Here is a 23,464-nt window from a genome sequence, read left to right on the forward strand (position 1 = left end):
GAGGGTTCAAAGGTTTTCAGAGAGTGTTGTGATGAATAAAAATATATAATGTTTGATAAACATGAGAAAATAGAAACAACTTGCCGCACTCAGCTGCTCCTGGTTCCTCCTCACTCTCTCTATCTCAGGTGTCATGCTGACTGGGGTTGCCTTGTAGCTCTGCTCTTTGTACTGGAGCTGGGAAAGAAGGTGTAAGACAGTGTGAGGTGTGGGAAGGAAACGGGTGCCATCCACGAGAACAGATTAGAGGAAATGCACATGCTACAGAGCACGCATTAGTCAGAATCTTCATAAGGATTGTATAGTGGAATATGTATTGTTAAGAGACTTCATCATATTGATCCCAGACTAAGCTTTTTCTTGTCTAAACGTTTTGAATTCCACCTTTGGTTGTCAATCTTCCAATTGCATCATGTATTTGATTTTATCAGTAATAATAAATTATCCTTTCTGTGAATTCATTTCTTCACAGTAGTAAAGCAACATTTATCAAATTACCATTTTATATTTAAAAAGAATAATTCTGTACTCTTATCATTAGAAAGGAGGGTTGTCCCAGTTCTATGCTTGTAACTTAGTGATGAATAGTCGCTATACAAAGAAACCATGAACCTCAAAATTTTCGTCTCTGCAAACATCCAACTTGGGCAGACCTGCCCTCTGATCTAATAGTGTGGCTGTTTCCTGGCCTACTGCATAGAGGTGCCTTTTGCTGACCCATCATTTGTGGTCAGCTTTCCCAGCAATTCCACAACACCCCAGGAAATAAATGCGCACCCAGCTCAGAGAAAAAAATGGTATGTCCGTCAACTGAATTTTTGACAGGCAAAAGTAAAACTCGAGGTTAAAATCCCATTATAACGAACTCCACAGGGACAGTCGTGATTTTTTAGAGTTTAAATTTAGCATTAGGGAATTTTTCCCCCCCAAGAAATCACCAGGCCTAGAGGGTTTGCAGATAAAATGGACTTGAGATTCCACCTTCAGCAGTGAATGAGCAAATGAAGAGACGTTTGATAAGCTCAGGGAAAAAAGCGACAAAGGGAGGGGCCCCTTCTGCACTGTGCTACCTTCTCTGTGCCATGGCATGTAGCTTGAGAGCCTAAGCAGACTCTCTGTCTGGGATGACTGTCTGAGTCCAAGTGAGGAAAGGTCCAGTATCGTCTCTATTGATGGCAATACAAGGAGATTACTCTGGGTAGAGCTCAAAGGGGGGAAAAACTTATAGAACAGCATTACTGATATAGAAAGACTGTTGTAGCTGATTTCTGGTGGATGTAGGTTTGGGACGTGAGCTTGATGTGGAGACTGTTCATGTCTTGCATTCATCCATTCACAAACATGCTAAGTGCTCTATGCGCAGTATCTCACTTAACACTTTAGTGCCTGCGTTATGGATAAAGAAATGGAGGCTTGAAGAGGTTGGTGGCCTATGATGGTTATAGAGCAACTCAGGTCTGGAGCTGGGATTGAACTGACACCCAGGGTCCACATTCTTCCCTGCTCTTCCTGTGTTATCGAAATTTCTACCATTTGCACACCACTTGCCTACACGCCATGTCAGACACTGCCTGTGCCGTGATTTATAGTATTATTTTTCAAATTTAATTAACTACCTATTATTTTCAAATAAAGTTATTTTTAAGGGAGTTATGTTTCTATGATGAATTGCGGACACATTAAGACAACTTAATCACTAAGTCAAGGCCTAATAATCAATGGGCCACCTAACTGCATGTGTGAACCACATTTAAGGGACACCATGGGACTCCCAACTGCCCCCTTATGACCTGGATCACCTCTCTCTCCACTGTCATCTTGTGCCACCCTTCACCCCAAGCAGCCATCACACTAAAGTTTCCCTCCTTGAACAATCCCTGTATTCTGAACATACTCAGTTTGCTCTGCCAGCAAGACCCTTCCCCACCAGATCCACCCCAAACCTTTATTAATTCTTCAAGATCTAACTCCAACGTGACTCTTTCTCTAAGAGTTTTACTCTCTCTCACTAACACGGCCTTCCTCCTCTGCATTTCCACAGCATTTTGCAAGAGAAACTATTACTTACTATTAGGTGGGATATTGCTTATAAGTAACCAAAAAGCAGAGTAAACACCCAATCAATCTTGGTTATTGTTATAACACTTAAACAAGATATAATCGCTACTTATTCTTACGTCTGTTTCTCCTAGACACCTTGAGAATATTCACAGTCCCTACCCTTAGGGTGCAAGTACCTCACTCATCCTTGAATTCCCCCAAGAACAAGAATATAGTAGGAATTCAGTAACATGTTTGTGTTTTTTTAATAAGCTAATGCCCACGAAGCATGGGCATTAGGACATGAAGGTGTGTGGAATCTTATCTCCACCTTCCAAGAACTGGCCCTCCTGAAAGGTACTCATCGCACTGGGCCGTCACCTTTGTAAGAGTCATGTATGGTGCTAGCCAGTAACATAGAAAATAATACTTAGAGAAATATGATCACACATTGCTGATGTTCCTCTGGTTTCTTTAACTCTCTTTAGCTCTGGAGGGTCAGAAATGGCTGTTGCATGCTTTATTTCTTCTTTGTATTTCACCTGCATAATTTATTTTTTTTAATGTATTATTCAACACAAGGCTTTAAAAATGTTAAGAATGTTTCATTTGTCACTATTGCGTAATTGAAATTTTATAAATTCCAACAATAATTTTCCTTCAATAGGCACACAAATTTTTATTTTATCTGATGTTTTCAGGATTCCTTTATATATGGTGCAAATAAGTCCACATCTATTCACCTACCCATCACTGTAGGAGCTTTTTAATTAAAGTAAGCAAATGTTGCTTATGAAAATAAGTTTTGTCATTAGGTAGATGCACAAAAATCCTTGAAAATTATCTTAAGTAATAAAATGCAGTTTCTATTTTTAATATGTTAATTTAAATTTACCATATATTTAAAGGAAAATTAAGTTAGCTACAGACTCTTGGGAACTCTGCTTATTTGACTTAGAGCATTCAAATAATCCAGTAAAAGGAAAAAATATATGTGCCCAAGAAAAAAGTAGAGAAAGGGGGACCTGGAGGTACATGTTCTAAAAGCAGAGGCCACTGTGTCCTGATCACTATAAAACAGCCAGTGGCGAAAAGTGAGCAACTGTCTTCTACCCACACAATCGCGTTCCGGAAAGCCAGCCTACGCCCTGGCATACAATTCATTGAAAAGCTCTGCTTTCAAATCAGTTTAGAGGAACATCAACCGAACCTGTGGTAATACCAGAACACATTTATGCATGGGACAAGAAACAGCTCTTTAACTTACAAATGATTAACGATGCCATCATATCAGGTGCTATTTCAATATGTCTAAAGCTCATGGAAGATTGGGTTCAAGAAAAAGCGCACAAATATATATTTACATTTGAGAGTATAGGCTAGACTTAAGAGGCACATGTTAAAATTTAGCAAAGTCTGAAATCTAGAAGAAAAACAACAACATATTTCAGAAATCACTTGGTAATATTTAAAGTGATTAAGGCTGAAATCTATGCTGAGAGTCAAAAATAGTGGTACCTAAGTATCTCAGATAGTATCCATGTCGTAGAGTCTGTGGATTTAATGTGAGTAATAAGGTCAATATATTAGTCCAGACCCAAAGGAGTTAACCTGAGAGTACACTGAAACAGACTACCTCTAAATAAGATACAAAAATGGTTCTTAGAGAAAGCTAATAGCTAAAGAGACTTGTACACGGGAGGTGGAAAATGTCGAGATCTTTAAATGTTAGAGAATCATATCTTGGTTTGACAGATCTAGCCAATCTTGAAAGGGCAGCTTTCCATTTGAATACAAAGCAGGAGTTTATGGCCCAACCTCAGAGAGATACAGAGCTGTGCATTTATTGTGTGCTGGAAGAGGCAGTGGGGCTCTGGGAGAAGAAACAATACACTGCACTACTTTGTGTGATTTTCCTCCAGTGAGAAGTTAAACACGATTAAAGATGAACATTTTTGTTTTCCATAGGACTCTAAACTAATCAAAATGGCACAGTCGTTTCACTATAGGCAATAGAACTGCACGCTACAGAACATTTATAACATTACATTCCAGTACAGTGATGGGTACATTTCAAATATTATCATTTGAAAGTGAAGGAAACAAACATTTTACACTTCTCTGCCAAACGAATTTCTCTACCAGACCTGAGTGTGGCCTGAGACAGGCTCTCCCCATGGGGGAACCCAGCACAGTTACACACCCTCATCATTAGACCCTTCCTCCTTACACTTTCTGCAGGAGATAGCTTCATTCGTGCTACAGAGACTTTATTGCACCAGCATGCTGTAGATATCTTAGAAATTCATTTTGAAGTATGTTTTACTACAGCATCACTTGCCTTTCCTGCTCCTACAGAAATGCCAGTGCGTGCTCATATTCTTAAATGAATGCCCCGTAACAGTCAGAGTTCCTGACAGATGAGTTGAATCAAGGAATTTTCACTTGGATTACTTAAAGAAAGGCTCTGCCTCCAAGAGAAGGTCAAAAGGGGGATTTAAGACAAGAATCCTTTTGACTCCCTCAACAAGAAACCAAGCACACATGGAAGGATACCCGTTGATGTAAGGATAGCAGTTACCCATTGTCAGTGCCAAGCGGTTTTGTTCTTGTACCCATAACATTCAGCACCTCCCCTACCCTCCCCCCTAGCTCAAAAGGAACTGGAAGGTAAATTAATTTACAAAGGATAGTTAAGGTGTATGTTTTCCTTTGCTAGAAGCTGAAGAGGTAGCAGCCAATGGGGCCTTTGAAGCCTTCTCTTAAGACACCAAATAAATGTTCTAAGGCTTTTAATCATTCCCCAGGGTAAAAGTCCTTTCTTCCAAGTTGCGGAGAGGTACTGAAATTTATCCTTTCTCTGAAAAATTTAATACAGTGAAAACTCTGTTTAAAAAGATAAAATCTAATCCTAGATTTCCTGGCTGTACTATTAAAGTGATCTATCTCTTGCGCACTGTGATATAGCAGATGAAACACTGCTTTAGGTTCAAGGGGAACAAGGCTCTGGGTTCCTTCTCAAAGTTAGACCTCTGACATCTGATGAAATGGCACGTTAACCAAGTGGAGAAGAAAAGAAAAAGGCAACCAGTTTAGTAAAGACGAGAAGCATTTATCTAACTTACATTTGCTTTTGGAAAGGACAATTAATGCCACAGAGAACTTACTGAACTAATGTTCTGCTGATTTTTCTTCACTCGTTCAATCTCTGGAGTATCTCTAACTGCTGTGCCAGCTCCTACTTCTTTCTTATAAAATACCTTTATTGTAAGAGAAGGAAAAGAGTAACGATACACTTATTAGCATTCAAGCCCTACACTCAACTCTTATTAAAGAAAGAATTTCTCAGGTTTTAGAGTAATGGGAATACAGATTCTAGTCATGAGTTCCACTCACTCACTAATCAATTAAATAATCCATTATGAGAATAAATGTCCAACTTTGGTGTCTTATGCCGTAATCTTACAAGTAACCCTCTGAAGCATGTTCTAAGGCATGTCTGGTAGCTTATCTGGCCACAGAGTATTTGCTCTAAGAATATAAGGTGGAGAACTAGAGTTTCTTTCTTTAAATATAAATGCCACATGGGTACTTGAGAAAAATCAAAGTGCATATTATAAAAGCTCACTAAGCAGTTCTCATTTCATTCAAAAACAGCATGAAATTTTAAGCAAGTGTTAATCTCCAAACACAAAGATGCCCTCTTTTCTTCGAAGAACACATTAGCTCAATCGTCAGCATCAACATAATTCAGTATTTTATTCATCTTCTACTTATTCCTTAACTTCCCCACGTCTCTCCACCTCTACCAACACCTACCCATTTCCAGCACAAAGAAAAATAAAAGTCGAAAGTGCTCTATAATAAAATACAATAAAATAAAAAATAGAAGAATTATCAGAAAGCCTTGAGGACAGAATGAATCCCTCTCTTCATATGTGGTAATCCAGTAGGGCTTAGTCAGGATTGGAAGAGTGCAGCATGAGACATATTGTCCAAACGCTAAAAACTTCAATATCATGAAATCATAGGAGATAAGGGTCTTTTTCTCAGGCCCTGCTTTCCAACAGGACTCCATTGCTTACTTAGCACAGCTTGACTGTGAAGACCCAGAGGTATTTGCCCAGCATTAGCACTGATCAATTTATTAGAAAGTAGAAAATATTCCACAAGTCATCAGACTTAATAGAATTTATATTTTGATGAAACATTAGCTTAACTACTAAATTACCTAATTCTACATTAAAATACTGGCTGTATGGTCAGGTTTTATCATTTTAGAATTCAAGTTCATATATTCATTAAATATAGGCCAAATCTCTTAATTAATGGTGCTGATGCAATTCCTATGGCTCAAAATAAAAATATGAAAGTTTAAGAATTGATTACAAACTAGTCAATTCCTAGATATATTAATCAGTGCAGATAATCAATGACTAGGAAGGAAATCACTTCATATGACAATTTTTATCTTCAAGGTAAAAATCTGTGTAGAAGATTAAGACCTCTCAAGTGAAATTTTAAAATTCAGTTTAAAATAACTGTAGCTTGAACCAAAGAAGGAAATTTGAACTTGTAACTCTACAACAATCATAATAAAGAAATAAAGATAATACACTTAAGAGGAAATTCAAGCAATGTAGAAAAAAGTCAGACAATAAGGGGAAAAGACTCTCCTTACAAGGAGGCAACTGAAAAGAAATAATGGCTACTCACCGCACTTATGTTTTGTTGAGTTGTCTTAATTCTCTGGATTTCAGGAGTATCTGCCACGGGAGAATAGTTAGAAAGCATCTTCTCTGCTTCATCTTTATACTTTTTCTAGAAATATAAACAGTTAATATCAATCTGAAACATTGCATGTGTGCACATGTGAGAGAGACGACAGAGAAAATGACAATGATAATACTTCCAATTCTACTATGCCACATGGCTGTAAGTTATATCTTATGATTCAAAGCAGTTGCTGATGCAACAGCAATATTTAAATAAAGGGATTATGCTAACAGAGTAAGCCAACAGTCCAGGAAGCAGCCTCGCCTCTGCTCAGGCAGTGCTTCCACCCCAGTCCATTCCACGGCCTCAGGAGGGTTTGGCCTCTATGCCATTCTGTTCAGAGCCTACTCTTTCATGAGCAGTCCCATACCTGTTCAGAGTAGCCAATTAGTTCCTGCAATAACCTGACTCTCTGTACCTACTTGTTTTCATGCTTCTGGGTTTATGCTCTGCTTCCTACTTCAGAGAAAGATACATTTGAACCCTGGCCAGGTGGTTCATTTGGTTGGGCATCACCCCATGCACCAAAAGATTTCAGATTTGATTCCCAATCAGGGCACATACCTAGGTTTCAAGGAGTGTACAGGGGGCAACCGGTCAATGTTTCTCTCTCTCTCTCTCTCTCTCTTCCTCTCTCTCTCTTTCTCCCCCTTCCTTTCTCTCTAAAAGGTCATAGAAACATATCCTCTGGTAAGGATTTAAAAATGGATTCATTTGATTAAAGCAAAGGTACTAGTATTTTTGTGCTTAGGATAAAAATCTCAATTTTTATCCACTAAATGTACTATTATGAGCTCTGATACAACTTGGGCAATACATTCTACTAGTACCAGCATTTATATAATACTTACTATGTAATAGGTATTGCTCTAAATATTGAACACACACTAGCTCATTTAATTAACCCCAAGAGCATATACTATCATTATTCCCTCTTACAGATGGGGAAACCAAATCACTAACTAAGAAGTGTCAGATCAGAATTTCAAATCTGGCACTCTACTTCCAAAAATCAATAATGTTGACCATTAGGGCATACTATCGCTTGTTAGGAAAGGTAATTATTGTTCATGTTGAAAGGCACCAATTGAATTCCATTGTATCCAAAATAATTAAAATTCCTTAAAATCAGATATATTCTTGTGTCACACTAAAAAAAAAAAAAATCAACATTGGTAAGTTAAAACAGAAATCCTGACAGCTGAGGCATCACCTTCTCTGGAAAGCCTTTACTCTTGAATCCTTTACCTTCTCATAGTATATATAATGGTTCGTAATCTCTCCCTGAATGGTCATTTGATTACTAGATTAGCCTATACCTCCAAAAGAGCAAAATCATATTTAATTTTGCATATAAACAGGTGCTCAGGAAGTATTTGATGAATGAATGAATGAGCTTGGTATTCTTGAGATAGCAACTTCTCTCCACTGACTCAAATGGCTATTTGTCTATTTTACGTATTTATCTAGGATATTAGTTTAGCTGATAGAGTGAGAGCACATCTCCAAGTTCAAATGGCATCATGATATTCTGAGGACAGACAGACATGCACATCAGGACCATCCCAACTGCTGTGTCATCTGAGGAGGCTGAGAAGCAGACAACTCCTTTGACATTTGACTCTCCCGCCTTGATTCTCACATTTTTTAATCAGCAGATGTTTAGATTCCTTGCTTATGTTTAAACCAGAATTTTAACAAATCTAGTTAAAAGTTACTTTCAGCATAAATCCCATTTACCAACTTTAGTTCCTTGGCCAGTTTTCTATAATCATGTTTTTCTCATTCCCCTTTTCGATTTATTTTCCATTGGGATTCATTCTTTCCCATGTAAATTTTACAGCAAGGAAATATTTCATTAATGAATATTTTTGCTCAAATCAGATTTTAATTCTTCTTCCATGAAATATTTTCTTTCATGGCCATTATTTCTCCCATATCAAGCCTTCCTGGAGGATAAATTTGGCAAATTACATCTTACCAAAAATACTTAGTTCTTAATTTTTAGTCACTATTCGCTTTTACCTTACACTTTGTGCAGTTTTACTCACTTTTAGTTTTAGTTGGAGCTGATTATTTTAATGATAATATTTATTATAAAATGGGTAATCTTGTTTCTGTAGAGTGAACATTAAAGCCAAGCACGAAATAGAGTTTTTTGGTTTTTTACAAAAGGTCAAAATGTCCTTGGATGCAAAACAGGGGCCCCGGCAGGGGAGCTCTGGCAGTGAATTATGTCCGTTGAATTGAATCTGTAGCAGTTGGCCCTTTCATTAGTAAAGCTAATTAAGTTTGGCCAGTGGTTCCTTTACAATAGAGTGCACTGACTTTGAATTCAGTGCCCTCAAAAAGGTATCAATCACAGAAATGCACTAAACCCAGGGTGACTGAGCAGCTTAACTCTCTACCAACCTGGCTATAGATTTCAGATGCCCTCTTGGCTCGAAGCATATCCGGAATGTCCATGCTCACTTGCATTCCTTTCCCTTTGATTTCTGTTTCCAAGTCTTTCTTATATTCTATCTAAAAGAACAGAAAATAATCTTCAGAGCTTTGTTTAACCTTCCGTAGCAATGGAGATATTTATGTGTTCGAATCTCAAAGCCACGCATGTGGAAATACCACTTTACTCGTTCCAGATACCATTCGATGTGTTTGTTTTGAACTTCGTATGTCATTCCTTTCTTACCTGGCTGGCCATTCCGGATGCTTTCTTGGCTCTCTGGATATCAAGCGTGTCTGTGCTCACCTGCATGCCCCTCCCTTTAATTTCAGTCTCTAGATCTCTTTTATAGTCTTTCTGTAGAAAACAAAACATGCAATTAGGACTCTAAAATAGCTTTTAAAGCATTTCAACATTAGAATCATATCTTTTGGAGATTTTCTGGACCTTTATTTCTTTTATTTCTATAGAGCTATAGAGGTCTAACTTGTGGTAGAAACATGACTAGGATGCCTTATTCACAAGTAATCAGGAAGCTTTTTCCTACTCACCTGAATTAAGAAAGAAAACATAGTCCAGGGGAAATTTTATATTTCTGTATGATGAAATTGATCACTTATACATTAATATAAGTTAATATATCATCCAGTAAATGAATATCAGTGTAACGCAATTATAAAATTGTTGCTTTTTGCTCTGCAATGAATAATTGCTGGTTGCTTCCCCAAAATCTGGCTGCTCCTTTCCCTTCTTTAGCTCCCTGAATTACCACTGCTCCCCCATTCTAAGCCACTCGACTTGAGCGAGACTGCCCAGATGCATGGGCCTACTGGACTTAAATCAATCATTCTACCCTATCCCTAGCTCTTCATGACTGGTTCAGGGATAGGTGCATTGTTTTTCCTAGCAAGCTATCAAAAGACTCTCTGTCCTTCTGGACATGAAGGAAGTAGCCCAAGGAGCTGCTAGATGCCTCTTTGCAAACAGAATAAGAAAGCCTAAGAACTGAAAGAAACTGAAACTGAATTATATTGTTTGAATCCTAAATCAAGCTATGTCTAAGAATTCCTCTGCTATTTGGTACAAGAACAATAAATTATCTGCTTTTTTGAGCTAGCTTGAGTTGGATTATCTGTTACTTACAAAATATCAAAATTTCACACACGAATGTCTTAAAAGACTCCTGTTACTTTAAAACTAATGGTTATAAAATTCAGCACGTTGTACCCTTATAATTATACACTTTTCTGGATGCATGCTATTCTGCAATGAAAAATTTTATTAATAGAAAAAGAAACTATTGACGATATCTAATTACATTTGTTTCAAAACAGTTATTTCCCATTGTGTTGACATATTCTAGATTTGTATATTCTCTGTTTTAAAGTAAATGTTGTCTTGCTTATTTGTAATGTCCTAAATCTAGAGAAGTAGTAAATAAAAATCTCAATCTCAAAGAAATATTATATTTTTCCTATCTTCCAGTAATAAATCTGCCTATTTTCACTTGCCTAAGAGCCTCAGTTTCACTTTTCTGAATAAAAGTTCAAATAATACTGTTCAACTTTCAAAAGAGTAACTTAAAAATATTCCTGTCTGTAAAGAGCTCTAAGTTTTTAGTAAGCCTCTGAAGGCCCCAAAACAAAACACTTCATTTGAAGGACATATGTAAGAACTAAGGCACTAGTCATGGACAGCCACCAAGGTCCGATGGTAGAAGGTATGCCATTTAATTTTCCAATATGAACCTTCAAATCTAAAAGCATTTTAAAGTCTATAAGTAGACTACATAGGACACCAGTTTCATCAGTTATTTATTGATGCATACGAAAATACCTAAAATAAAAGGCCTAAAACAACCTGATGAATCTACATTTCAAGAGGGCAAGCCCCAGTGAACACTTCCTTTTACAGCCTCTGCTTGCGTCATCCTTGCTAATGTCCCACTGGCCTAAGAAAATTACATGGTCAAGCCCTTAGGTACTGGGAGGTTTGGCTACTGGGGATCGATCATTCATGTAACAATATACCACATTGACTTTACTTTAAAAAACAAACTTTGTACTATGGTAATGTCCAAAACTCTCATTGAAAAGGATTTGAGAACCTATCACTTGGGCAAAATGGGACATGGCTATGATTATATGCAAATGAGACCTCTGGATCGCAAAGATAACAACATCACCAAAATTGATTTGGGCTACGTGTAACCATAATAGAGCTGACTCCTCTAGAGCTGGTTTTCCCCTAGGTTCTTCATAACTAAATTTGTACTAATTTCCTATTATACAATCCCAAGGTATACAGAGAAATCTAAATCAGCATATCATTGAATAAACTAATCTATCACCTACTAAGGAAAGATAAGATATTCCAACTTTTCATAAAAGTAATAAGTAGTAGAAGCCTGTTAGGTAATAAAAAATTCTGTTATTTCCACATTCTTTTTTCAGTAAAAGGTTGCTTTCTCTTGGCTTCAACTCTCAGTCCCACGAGGATGACTATGAAAATTCTTCTGCAGCTGTGAATTCCCTCCCCTTACCCCAATCCAGTTCCTTGAAATAACACTGGATGTCACCCCCCTCCTCAAAATAACAAAAACTTCAGAGAATTATAAGCAGTGACTTGATAGTTACTGGGTAGTTCATTATTCAGAAGCCCAGGGAGGTCACCATAAGAAAGTATAATTAAATCTAATAAATGAATCACAAGAAAAAGTACAAGAAAGAACCAGCTGTGCAAAGACCAAGGTAGGACTTTCAGGATGACAACAGAGCTGTACAGAAACCCTAAAGCCTGTGGAGGCACAAACTGGAAGCCTGTGAGGCTGCAGCAGATGAACAAGGGAAGGGGGGTGCAGTGTGAGGATGGGCAGGAGGGGGAACTTGAACAACGAAGCAAAGCTGGACATGCCTGGAAACCACTGGAAAGTTTTACGTGGGGAGAGTAACGTAACTGAATTCTTCAAGGACTATTCTGGCTCCTGCACAGAGAATGGATACTAAGGGGGGCAAAATTCTGATTAGGCATCTACTGCAATAATCCAGGTGATAGAGGTGGTAGCTTGGACAAGGGTGGGAAGGAGATGGCTTTAGGAAACCATTATGAGGATGGAGTCAATAAAACTTGCTGACAAGTGGAATCAAAGTGACTTCTGGGATTTCACTGATGCCATTTGCTAAGGAGGAAGAAAAGGGAAACAGATCTAAGGAAAAATTAAGAGTTCTGTTTTGGGCATGTAATGTTGAGTCCCTGCTATAATGCACTGTATATGCCATCTACATGTGGTAATATCAATGAAACACCAAAAGGTAAATGGTTGCATCTTCACATCCATCTTATAGAACACTTAATTTTTTTATAAGGATGAGATAAAACTATATGAAGTTACATGGAAAAAGGTCTATAATATTAAGTGAGCAAAGCAAGCACAGAACAAAGAACATGGTATTTAAGTTTTTTAAGTCTGTGTGTACAAATATATGTTTATCCATATATCCATCGATATAGATCTGGAAGGCTCTACAACAAACTTATAACAATGGCTCTCTCTTAAGAGGACACAAGAGTTAGGGTCAGGATGAAAGAAGGTTTTTAAGACTTGTTCAGTATGTATTTCCCCTCTGCCATTTCTAAATGGAAGCCTTATTGATCAAGAATTCTATGCCATCCCCAGTTTCTTTATCTAAACCAATTATGGCCATCCCATCTCCCTGGTAAGTACCAAACCCTGGGGATGTAGGCAGATCCCAACATACCAGTCACTCCCCTGGCAGTTAGTCAGCTACCTCCACCCTCCAAATATCCATAGTGGGAGTCAATCCTGAGCCAGCTCTTCTAACTGCCAGTGCCATGTCATAGCTCTCAGAGCAGCCCCACTGAAGCATCCCCACTATCAGCCTGGAGATAAGTAGTACCCCTTAACCTGTATCCCCAGCTTTCTCTTTACATATACTTCTTATAAAATCATCTCTTCCCAAATACTCTCCACTCCACTGACCCTTTTATATTCTTGAAACTTTGGGGGAGAAGTTCAAGAGGTATGGAACCAATTCTGGGGTATTTCCTTTGAAAAATACACATATGGTCTGACTCCTACAACTTTGTTACCTGATATCTATCATATCATAGCATCTAAGCCAAAACTTCCAAATTAACATCCTGTCATTACATGTATTACATGAAGAGGAAATGGTATTAGACAAAAGAACATGGTCATTGAGGATATATAATACCTCAACCCCAAATGCTGACTCTATAGAAATTACAGTCATGGTGATGAAGTCAACAGAGGAGATTGAGAACATGCAACCAAATCACACAGAAATGGCTATCAACATCATGCCAGAGTCTTCATGTGTGATTTTCAAGTTCTGCTCAGAAAGTTGGAAACACAGAAATGTCAAGTAGCATATGACCCATCCTTAAAGAAAAAGTAGTATGAAAACATTAATCATATTCCAGATTAACATGAAATTTAATGCATTACAGGATAAGGTAAGATGTGTGTGCCTGCACTGATGTGTGTGTGTGTTATATTGAAATGCCTTTCCCCAAGTTTTCTTTGATATATTTAAAGGAAATGAGCAAAGCAGAAACTGTAAATTTTCATATAAACATGATGATTTGAAATGGTTTCCATTCCAAACTGTTAAACTAGTCACAGAAAGCTTTGCAAAATTCCATGTGTTAACCAAGTTGCTAATGTGATTTGTTAAGCTCCAAAATATGAGTCTCAAGGTCTGCAGCACTTACTCTACTCACCTCTGAAGCTATCTCTGAAGCTTTTTTGGCATGTTGTATCTCAAGGGTGTCAATGCAAACTTGCATTCCTTTCCCTTTAATTTCAGACTCCAGATCTTTCTTGTATTCTTTCTGGAAAAGAGCAACATTTTACAGCATTCACTCAGGGGACAATCGTGTATCTGTACTCAATGATACTAAAAAAATCGCTAAATATATTTATAAAGAAAAGGAGAAGAAAAAAAACATAGCTTACTTAATGCGATGAATGATCAGCTAGAAGGAAAGTCTCTGAACTGCTTAGAACTATAAGCACAATTCTCACTGAAGTAAAGTGTATAAAGTTCTGAAATGTTTTACTGTAAAAAAGGCAACTGCCAGGTGAGAATCTTCACTGACAACTGTCTTGCGGTCTGGAGGACAGGGAGGTAGGTTTAAGCAAATGGATGTTGTGGAAAGAAGATGCTGTGTGACACTGGAATGTTTCTTAACATTTTTGGTTTACTAATCTGCAAAATGGGGATGATGATTCCTCATGCAGGGTCACTGTGAGGGGTGTCAATAGCTGATAACTTCTGGTCTTTTACTCCTGTACCTGTACACTAAGACCTTAGCTATTGCTGCTTCTGCCACCCCCTTGCCATGCAACTGCACCTGACCTGACTAGACTCTGCCACTGAGAGTTCAAGACAATTTTTCCAAGTGTTACTGACAAGTGATTATAAGATCTACCTGTGAACGTATGCTGGATATGTTGTCATAATAAAAGAATTTGTAGAAAATTATTAATGTAGGAATACGTAATGATAAATTAGCCAAAGATCATAGTGAATATCTGTTGTTTTTGCCTGACTAGCATCCATTCCTCCTTCTTCTGGAAAAAAGTTCCATAATTTTCTTTTCAGGAATCACCTCTAACCCCTCTCAATCCATACACTTTGGATGGGTTGACTGTCCTACTCTCCACATGTATTTTTAATTCCACTAGAATGCTTTTAGTGGTTGCTTTAATTTATTTAAAGAACATGAATATGGTCAAAGATGAATGTAAATTAGTTTAAAACACATCACAACTTAGAATATTTTCTATTTAAAACATTGTTAAACTGCCTAGGAAGTTAACTATACAAATGGGTGACCAGGAGAACCATCCGAGGTCATCAGCACATTACAGTTCCCTGACCCCACATACAATGACTGGGTCAGGTCTGGGCACAGGATAGAGAGTGATTCGATGAGATCCAATCCTTGGACTTAAATTATAGCTATAAGAACACAGATGTTCCTTCCCACTGGGATTACTGACCACAGATATGGATTATCTTATTAAGAGGGGCCATCACTTAGAGACAGCCTCCCAAGAGTGAAGCTATAGAGAAGATAACAGAGCTAAGAAATGAGGAAGAGAGACAACATTTGAATTCTATCCTGAAGGCAACTTGATCTTTGGACTTCTCCAGTCAGAACTCAAACATTTCCTTTGTTGCTCAACCCAGTTTGAGTTGGGTTTCTATCATTTGCAATCTGACTAATAGGGTCATCATCATCATCATCGCCCCAGTTTATTAACAAATGGGCATAAAGCTTTGAATTTTTTCACTGCAAATTCAGCTAGGTTCTCAAGGCACAGTGCCATTATTTGATACCAAAGTAATGATGTAGCACAAGAATTAAAGGACTGAAAGCACTTTGGAGGCACTTCATTCCTTCTTACAAATTTCCTGTAAAGTGAGCAGTGGCACTTTCATGTCATAGAGGCTTAACTAGACTCACGCAGAAGTCTAGGCAAGGACTGGGAGAGCCGGTCAATTTGTCAGCACGGGAACATTTAAGCTGCAGTTACCCACAGACCGTGATAACACGGCCTCCTAATCTTCTGCCTTTTACTTGCTTAAAAGTTACATCTCATAAACTTATTCTGGTTTATAACACAGACTGGTCTCTAAAATGGTATTTTTCTCAGACCACATAAAAGGAGATAATGAGTATCATTTTAAAAATTCATTGATTGCGAAAAGACTATCAGGATATAGCTATTCATAATTATCTTACACATAAGAGTTATGGAATATATAGAATCAATATATTTTTATCTATAACAATATCTATTATATTTATATTTTTATCTGTTAAAAGATACAAAATCTGCCCGGCCGGGCGTGGCTCAGTGGTTGAGCGTCGACCTGGGATCCAGGCGATCGGGGTTCGATTCCCGGTCAGGGCACATGCCCAGGTTGCGGGCTCGATCAATGACTCTCATCATTGATGTTTCTATCTCTCTCTCCCTCTCCTTTCCTCTCTCTGAAATCAATAAAGATATATTAAATTAAAAAAATAAAAATAAATTTTAAAAAAAAGATACAAAATCTTTGAGAAAGATTTATAGAGAAAAAAATCAGCTAAAAATTCATACATTCCCAGTTGCTGAATAAATATACTCACCTCACTCGCCATTTCAGATGCTCGTTTTGCTCTTTGAATATCAAGAACTTCTGAACTAAGTTCCATTCCTTTCCCTTTTATTTCATTTTCCAAATCTTTTCTATATTCCTTCTATGAGACAAGAATATTACAATTTGAAATTTACCAGGGAGCTCTTTAACCTTTAGACTGGTTTACTTATTTTCTAGAGCCCACAGAACGGAGAAACTATTTCTAGAAAGGAATGAATCAGACTCCCCAGCATTCATGCTCCTTATTTCCTACAGAAATTTTCTCTTTTAAACATGTTTAGGGTGGCTTCTAATATTATCAATCTTTTCTCTTTCATCCTTTCTTCCAATATATTTTGGAGCCACATTTTTTAAAAGATGTCTTCCCAGGTGGCTGGATGTGGCTCAGCGGTTGAGCATCGACCTAGGGCCCAGGGGATCGGGGTTCGATTCTGGGTCAGGGCACATGCCCAGGGTGCAGACTCGATCCCTAGTATGGGGCATGCAGGAGGCAGCTGATCAATGACTCTCTCATCAGTGATGTTTCTCTCTCCCTCTCCCTTCCTCTCTCTGAAATCAATAAAGCTATATTAAAAAAAAGTCTTCCTTTTAAATGGTGAAGATCTTAGGAATACATGCTTCTTATTCATTATTTGAAGTATTTTTTTCGAAAACTGTCTATATAATATGAATCACCAAGAGAACATAGTTGAAAAGAATGGAAAGTTACAAAATCCAAAGGATTGGTGTAGCCACAGTTTTAAAAATAAGTTTTCATTTTATTCAAAGACTCATAAAACCAAGTAATTTCCTACAGGTTGCTAATATATAGTTTGAATCTCACCTATTTTAATATTATATTTTAAGTAGATCTAAATGTTTTTACTAACAAATATACAACTTGAGGTTTTCATACTAATGAATTGTTTTCTCACTAACTGCATTATGAAAATAATATCTTAATCCAATTCTACTAAATTGCACTTATGAAAGATGAGAGTTCCTTTAATGATAAGAAATCATGTTCCAGTTAATTCTAGGGTTCATTTCCTGTTATTTTCTCTTTGTCCAATATAATTAAATTAGCTGGTCCTCTGCTTAACTAATAACCTACAAGACATTGTAATGACCTGCATGTAATTTTGGAAAGAGCTCTGGCGTCAAATGACCTGTAGGAAAGTCAGAGTACTTTCAATAATTTGGTCATATGACCTTCAAGAAGATTTTAAGTAACTGAGCCTTGATTTCCACATGGGCAAACTGAAAATAAAATACCGACCTACCAATGTTAAAAGATAATTGGGAGAATCAAGTGAAATGAAACATCAAATGATATTTTGAACATTCTAAATGGCAACTGCATGTAAAAACCATAGTAAAGTAAAATATTTAAAGAGTAAATGCTTACACTTAGAAAAGAAAGTTACAATTCCATTAAGTCACTATGAGTACTACCTTTTTAAATTAGGTCTCTAACTGAATTAAAAGATTTTTAATCATAGACTTCTGGACCTTTTTTCTATCCTAAGGTATATATCCTGAACCAATAAATCTAAATAAAATATTCACTCAAAAAGAGGAATAAAAGAAAAAGCAATGTTATTATATTAAAGTCATTTATGGATCTCAAAATAGATCTCACATTGTCATTTTTATGTAAATGATGAGAAGCTTTCCCCTTTTAAAAATTCACATAATTAGTGAATATTTCTTATTTTTTAAATATCCTTCTATTGATTTTTTAGAGCGAGAGGAAGGGAGAGGGAGAGAGAGAGAAACATCGATCCCCCGCCTCTTGCAAGCTCCCTGCTGGGAATCAAGCCTCTCAACCCCAGGCATGTGCCCTGACCAGAATCAAACTGGCAGCATCTTGGTCCATGGAAGACACTCAACCAACTGAGCCACACCAGCCAGGCAAGAGTGAATATTTTTTAAATGGAAATCAATAATAGCAGGAAGTTGCTATTTGATTAGCTTTCAACTTCAAAATACTTTATAGGAACAAAAGTGAGAAAAGATAAGGTAACAAAAGAATTCTTCCATAAACTATATGCTTATTTCAACCCAACATGTATTACAACAGTGAATCACATTAAATGAATAAAAGCAGTTAAATGATAAAGGTCAGTTGGAACTTGGTTTTTAAGATGATGCACTTCTGTGTAGGTAGTTATACACATTTATTTCATTGGTTTAAGACATTTCTTTCAGAAATAATTTCTTCAGTTCAAAATTCAGGATGAAATGGAGTTCTTCAAAGCTTTCCTTAATGTAAATAGAATCTATTTAAACAGGGAGTTGGAAGAGCTCCAAGTTACTTTGTAGGCATTTGAAAAAACACACAAAAACCCCACAAAGACAAAACTTTTAAAGGGATGGACGGTGAGCATGGTATTTTTGTTAGATTTGAGGACCTTAATACTCAATAAATTTAATACACTAATTGTGAGCCAAATGCACCACTAACTTTGGGAGGGGGGGAATCCTGCCGAGAATAAAATAAAAAATGGACATGAGTTCCTGTGTTCTATATGCTAAACATATTTTCCCTACTTAGAACACAAACCACTTATAAATAATGTACCATTTATTCAGACTTTCACACATAAGCATCTTATTTCTAATATCAAATGTCATGAGAATGCTGCAGGGAAGTTTAAGAAAGAGCTGGTTCTAACATGAAAATTTAAAATTCTATTAGTAAAGGTCAAAGTGAGGAGAAAAGTAACAGATTAATATCTGAAACTCATTGAATTAGTAGAGAATTGATAAGTAAATACTTTCAGCATTATTTCTTTCATTTTTAGCCTCTTTTGCAATATTTAATGGTAAATATCAGGATCATACCTCCTTCAGAAGGTTGGTGATGTACTTTACATGTAAAAACTCTGGAGTCTTGTCTAAATCCAATGATGACCTTCCTTTAATCTCCTTCTCAAAATCCTCTCTGTAAACTCTCTGTTAAATAAGACCAAATAATTTTTAAACTAACAAACTACTAGTTGACTGTTAAGAAAATATTAGAACAAGAGTCCCCAGAACAAAATTGACATTTTTCTTAAATAATTCTACCACTTCAGAGTTCTTCTTATCAACAAGAAAATAACTCCAACTTTGTCATAAATTTCAGAATTCTACAAACAGCAGAATCTCCAAGTACCACCTCCCCTGGGAAAGCATTCTGAGTGGGGCTGCTTAACATCTCATGGTGTGTTACTGTCCCCGACAGCAGCCCATTTGGGGAAGACAACCAAGGAATTTGGCTACGTGACCGGATCACCTGACCGGTTCACCCAAAAGGGACTGGGCCCATCCACTGGAAGAACATCTGGTGGCACCGAAGCCCACTCCAGCCACAGCAGCATCCGTGGCCGGGTCGTCATCATTCTTCTCACTGTCTGCGTTTTGTGAATTCAGAAAAGACCATTCGCAAAATGTAATGGAGGTGAGAGGGAGGGGAAGATTTTCCTTCACTGATTTGGGCATTAAGAATACTTCTCTCCCATCTATAGAGTGTGATACGAATGAAGTTACACTGTGCGGAGAATCTTATCTTGAGCCTCATCAGTGATTCTTCAGGTCAGCATTCAGGAGGAAATGAAAGACACGGACAGATGGTGGAAAGCTAAGGCCAAACCCCCACCTGCCCTCGGCTGTGATTCTCTAAACTCTACACAAGTCAGTAATAACCCATGTTTTATGGCTACAAAAACAGTCTAAATAACAAAATTATCCATCCATGTGAAATATTTACTAGACAGACGAGAGCCAAGGTTTACCAGCTAAAATGTTTGATTCAAATTGTAACACAAATATGATAAAAATAAATTCTGCATGGGAGTGTTATTAATGCAAAATGAAAAGCTATTTCCAGGTTCATTATGTACTTATTACAAACATAGGCAATTATATAAAGAATTTCTTCATACCACTGTGGAGGACAAGAGAACAGAATGTCTCCTCACTTGCATTTGTGTTACATATTTAACAAATAATCTAGGTATAGCCAGAGAAAAGCCACAACAGATGCTCCATAAATACTAAAACTAACAAAGCTGGCTAAGAAGTTGGACTGAGAGCATTCTGAGTTAAAGAAACTATAGATACACCAAAGAACAATAATGAGAGGTTGTCCAAAAGGCTGAATCTAGGGCATTTCCAGGCCCAAAATGACTCTTTTAAAAAGTGAAATATAAATATGTGTGTATTTATATTATTTAGATATTTCACTTCAAAAAGTCCTTCTCCTCTGAAAAAAAAATTATTATACTTAAGTAAGTCATTAAGGAAGGTTGATTATGACTAGAACTGGCCAATATATGACTAAGTGTCTGTGGGGGGTGGGGTGGGGGGTGGGGTGAGTATGTTTTTTGTTAGGAGAGCTCTATTTGTGAAACAGAAGACAAAGAACTTTTCAAAACCAGTTTTAGAGATTTCCTCTAGCAAACACACTGATTCATCCTATATCTGGCATTGGAAGAAAGTGTGAGAAGCAAAATTATGGACTATAACAAAAACATGAGAGGCTTTTCCTGAGATCATCAATATTTAGTTTTACTTGTAGGAGGCTCCCCAAGAAGCTCATGGTCAAGTTTACTTCTTAGGCGTAAATACCACCTCTTTGTATCTACTCCATTGGTCCTGCATTTAAATACACTTTGCATATTAAACTTTGTCTAAGATGTTTAGATATTTTATTTTTCTAGCATAAAATTTATATGCTAAATTACATACTATAAATCTTTAAATTTGGTCCAGAGATATTTTCTGTTGGAAGATTTCTTTCACCTTAAGCCCTGATGAACAGAAACATAATGCTGAGCCTAAAAATCTAATAGTCAATGGCTGTGATTGAAGGGAAGCATGTCTTAGTCTCTGCAAATGACAATTCCTCCTTAGTGACAATACCAGAAATCAGAATAGCAGAATTTGAAAGCCCATATTAACAAGAGGTGCACACAGGCCCCATTGTAAGTGAATTCCAGAGCACATAATAAATGAGTAACTACAGTTAAACATTAAAGTTGATTTACACCTGATGTCAAAACAGCCAACCAAACGCAATGAGTTAGTTCATCTGACTGATTTTTTTTTTTTGTCAGTTCTTAATATTTAATTTCCCTTTTGTTCTGTGGAGCCACAGCAATGATAAAAACCAAGTGCTAGCTATCAGACTTCCAGATCTTCACAAGAAAACATGCCACGTAGAATGTATAGCACTTTTTCAGTGCTGAGGTCCTTGACATCTATATAGTGAAATTTGAACTTGGAGAATTTTCTCTTTCTCTTTTCTTTAAGTGAAAGTTTTTTATTTAAAAAAAAAAAAAAAAAGGTAAAGGGCCTACAGTGACTTTTAAGCCTTCCTTCATTTTGAGGGTCCATCCCCAATGGAAAAAAAAAAAATCACCTGAGCAAGTCACATAAATTACAACAATTCAGTCTACTTTGCCCATTGATTTTTTGAGAAGCAAGGATCTATATGTTTTAGGGGATTTTAATTGGCTTAAGAAGATGTAAAACATGAAAAATATAAGTAATTACTTTCTGTTCTCTTACTGAAGAAAAAATTAAACAACTTAAGACTATTCAACAAGTCATAGTCATGTCTGAGTGCCCTTTCCCTAAGAAGATGAATTATAGCACCTCAACAAATAGCACATATAATGTTTATAAAATTCCTGTGAGAGTTTTACTGTCCAGAAGTTATCAGTTCTCCTTGTTTCCCGTTGTAATTGGGGAGTGGAAGAGGTCTTGTCCACTGAGTCTTCCTGGAGTGGAGCACTGAGGGTGTGACCAGCTGATACCACTGCCTATTATGTCTAACCTTTGGTTGTGCCCACAAAATTGGGATGTTGGTTGCAGACAAAACCTTCTGTGTTTAGTGTCTTTTCCATGTCCCCACCCACTCCAAAACGGGGGGGGGGGGGGGGGGGCACAGAACAGAAGACATCTTCCTAGGACAGAGCAAAACCAATGAAGGGAATAAGTGGATGTGACTTAGTATTAGCTTAAGTAGAGAATGAATGGATAAGTGGGCGGAGGAGGAACTGATGACTTTGCCCAGGTCCTAAACACTGGCCTTTACTGGATATGTAATTTCAAGTAAAACAATTACTTTCAGTGGAATCTTTATCAATCTAGGGATAATGTCTACTTGGCCTCATCACTCAAGAGGATTAAATGAGCTGAGGTATATGAAGCATTTAGCACAGATTATTTAGCACAAGTATTGAATAAATGTTAGTTCTATTGTCATTGGGGGAAAAGGTAAATGAAGGATCCAGCTCTTTTTTTTATTATTCATTTTTTTTATCTACTCATCATAGTTTTTACATGGACACAGCTTGAAAGTGTCAATTTTATAATCACAGAATATGAGTGCTGAGAGGGACATTAAGAACTCCCCTGGCCTGATACCCATATTTGCCAAATGGAAAAAACTAAGAGCCAGAGGATCCCAATGACCCGGACAGGTGCCTGGACGCAGACTGAGATTCCCTGGGTTTTCCTGTGCAGGGTCCTCCAGACCCACTAAACATTCCGAACCACTTTCCTGATTCCTTTCAAATGGTAAAGCATGAAAAATGTGTTGAACAGTTAGTTGATAATGAACCAAAGGGACTCACCTCACTCTGCATCTTCTGAGCCTCCTTTGAAGCTTGATATGATGGTGTCTCAACAAATTCAAGCAGCGATTTCCCCTTATTTTTCTCATATTCTTCTTTGTACTTAACCTTCATTGAGAAAAGTATAAAAAGCATGTAAAGCTCACAATTCCTTATCCAAAGAGAGCAAAGTAAAATAGATATGTCCAAATTTAATCATCCTGTTTTCTAAAAATCACATTATTCTAGCCACTGGGTCCCCTGTAGTTAATGACATACAAAGAAAGTAAAGAGGTAATATATTAAAAAAATTTTAAGAAATAAAAATAATTTAGAACTACTAAATAATATAGTTCTAGGACTTCAAGTATTCAAATAGCTGGGATGTATAGATACATAAGATATACATGGGATCACATATGTAC

General features: G+C 37.1%; 3 protein-coding genes across 4 annotated transcripts in view; all 3 read right to left on the reverse strand.

The window, feature by feature from the left end:
* Positions 1-23,464, reverse strand: part of LOC107546344 (LIM zinc-binding domain-containing Nebulette) — a 341,718-nt gene that overhangs the window by 41,530 nt on the left and 276,724 nt on the right. The gene's annotated exons all lie outside the window — the stretch shown is intronic.
* Positions 7-23,261, reverse strand: LOC107546313 (nebulette-like). The gene is made up of 9 exons (XM_087817678.1): positions 23,061-23,261; positions 19,282-19,392; positions 16,445-16,555; positions 14,024-14,134; positions 9,506-9,616; positions 9,229-9,339; positions 6,757-6,861; positions 5,208-5,300; positions 7-177 (listed from the first exon to the last, which is right to left on the reverse strand). Exons 1-9 carry the CDS (start codon positions 23,193-23,195, stop codon positions 7-9), a joined length of 1,059 nt encoding a protein of 352 aa, XP_087673804.1. The 5' UTR covers positions 23,196-23,261.
* LOC107546343 (nebulette-like) overlaps positions 23,280-23,464 on the reverse strand; it is a 93,276-nt gene continuing 93,091 nt past the window's right edge. Inside the window, exon 14 of the mRNA XM_087817686.1 lies at positions 23,280-23,300. Coding sequence (XP_087673812.1) covers positions 23,280-23,300 — 21 coding nt within the window. The remainder of the gene's footprint in view (positions 23,301-23,464) is intronic.

Source organism: Miniopterus natalensis, chromosome 1 (assembly GCF_054644295.1).
Source record: "Miniopterus natalensis isolate mMinNat1 chromosome 1, mMinNat1.hap1, whole genome shotgun sequence".
Taxonomy (NCBI): Eukaryota; Metazoa; Chordata; class Mammalia; order Chiroptera; family Miniopteridae; genus Miniopterus; species Miniopterus natalensis.

Bases quoted from the DNA above. Each gene is read 5' to 3' on its own strand.
- LOC107546313 (XM_087817678.1), bottom strand. From the start codon at position 23,195: ATGCTTTTTATACTTTTCTCAATGAAGGTTAAGTACAAAGAAGAATAT. The intron at 19,393-23,060 runs GTGAGTCCCTTT...CTTATTTAACAG, and splicing joins CTCAGAAGATGCAGAGTGAG to AGAGTTTACAGAGAGGATTT. The intron at 178-5,207 runs GTAAGTTCTCTG...CTTCTTTCCCAG, and splicing joins ATCAGCAGAACATTAGTTCA to CTCCAGTACAAAGAGCAGAG.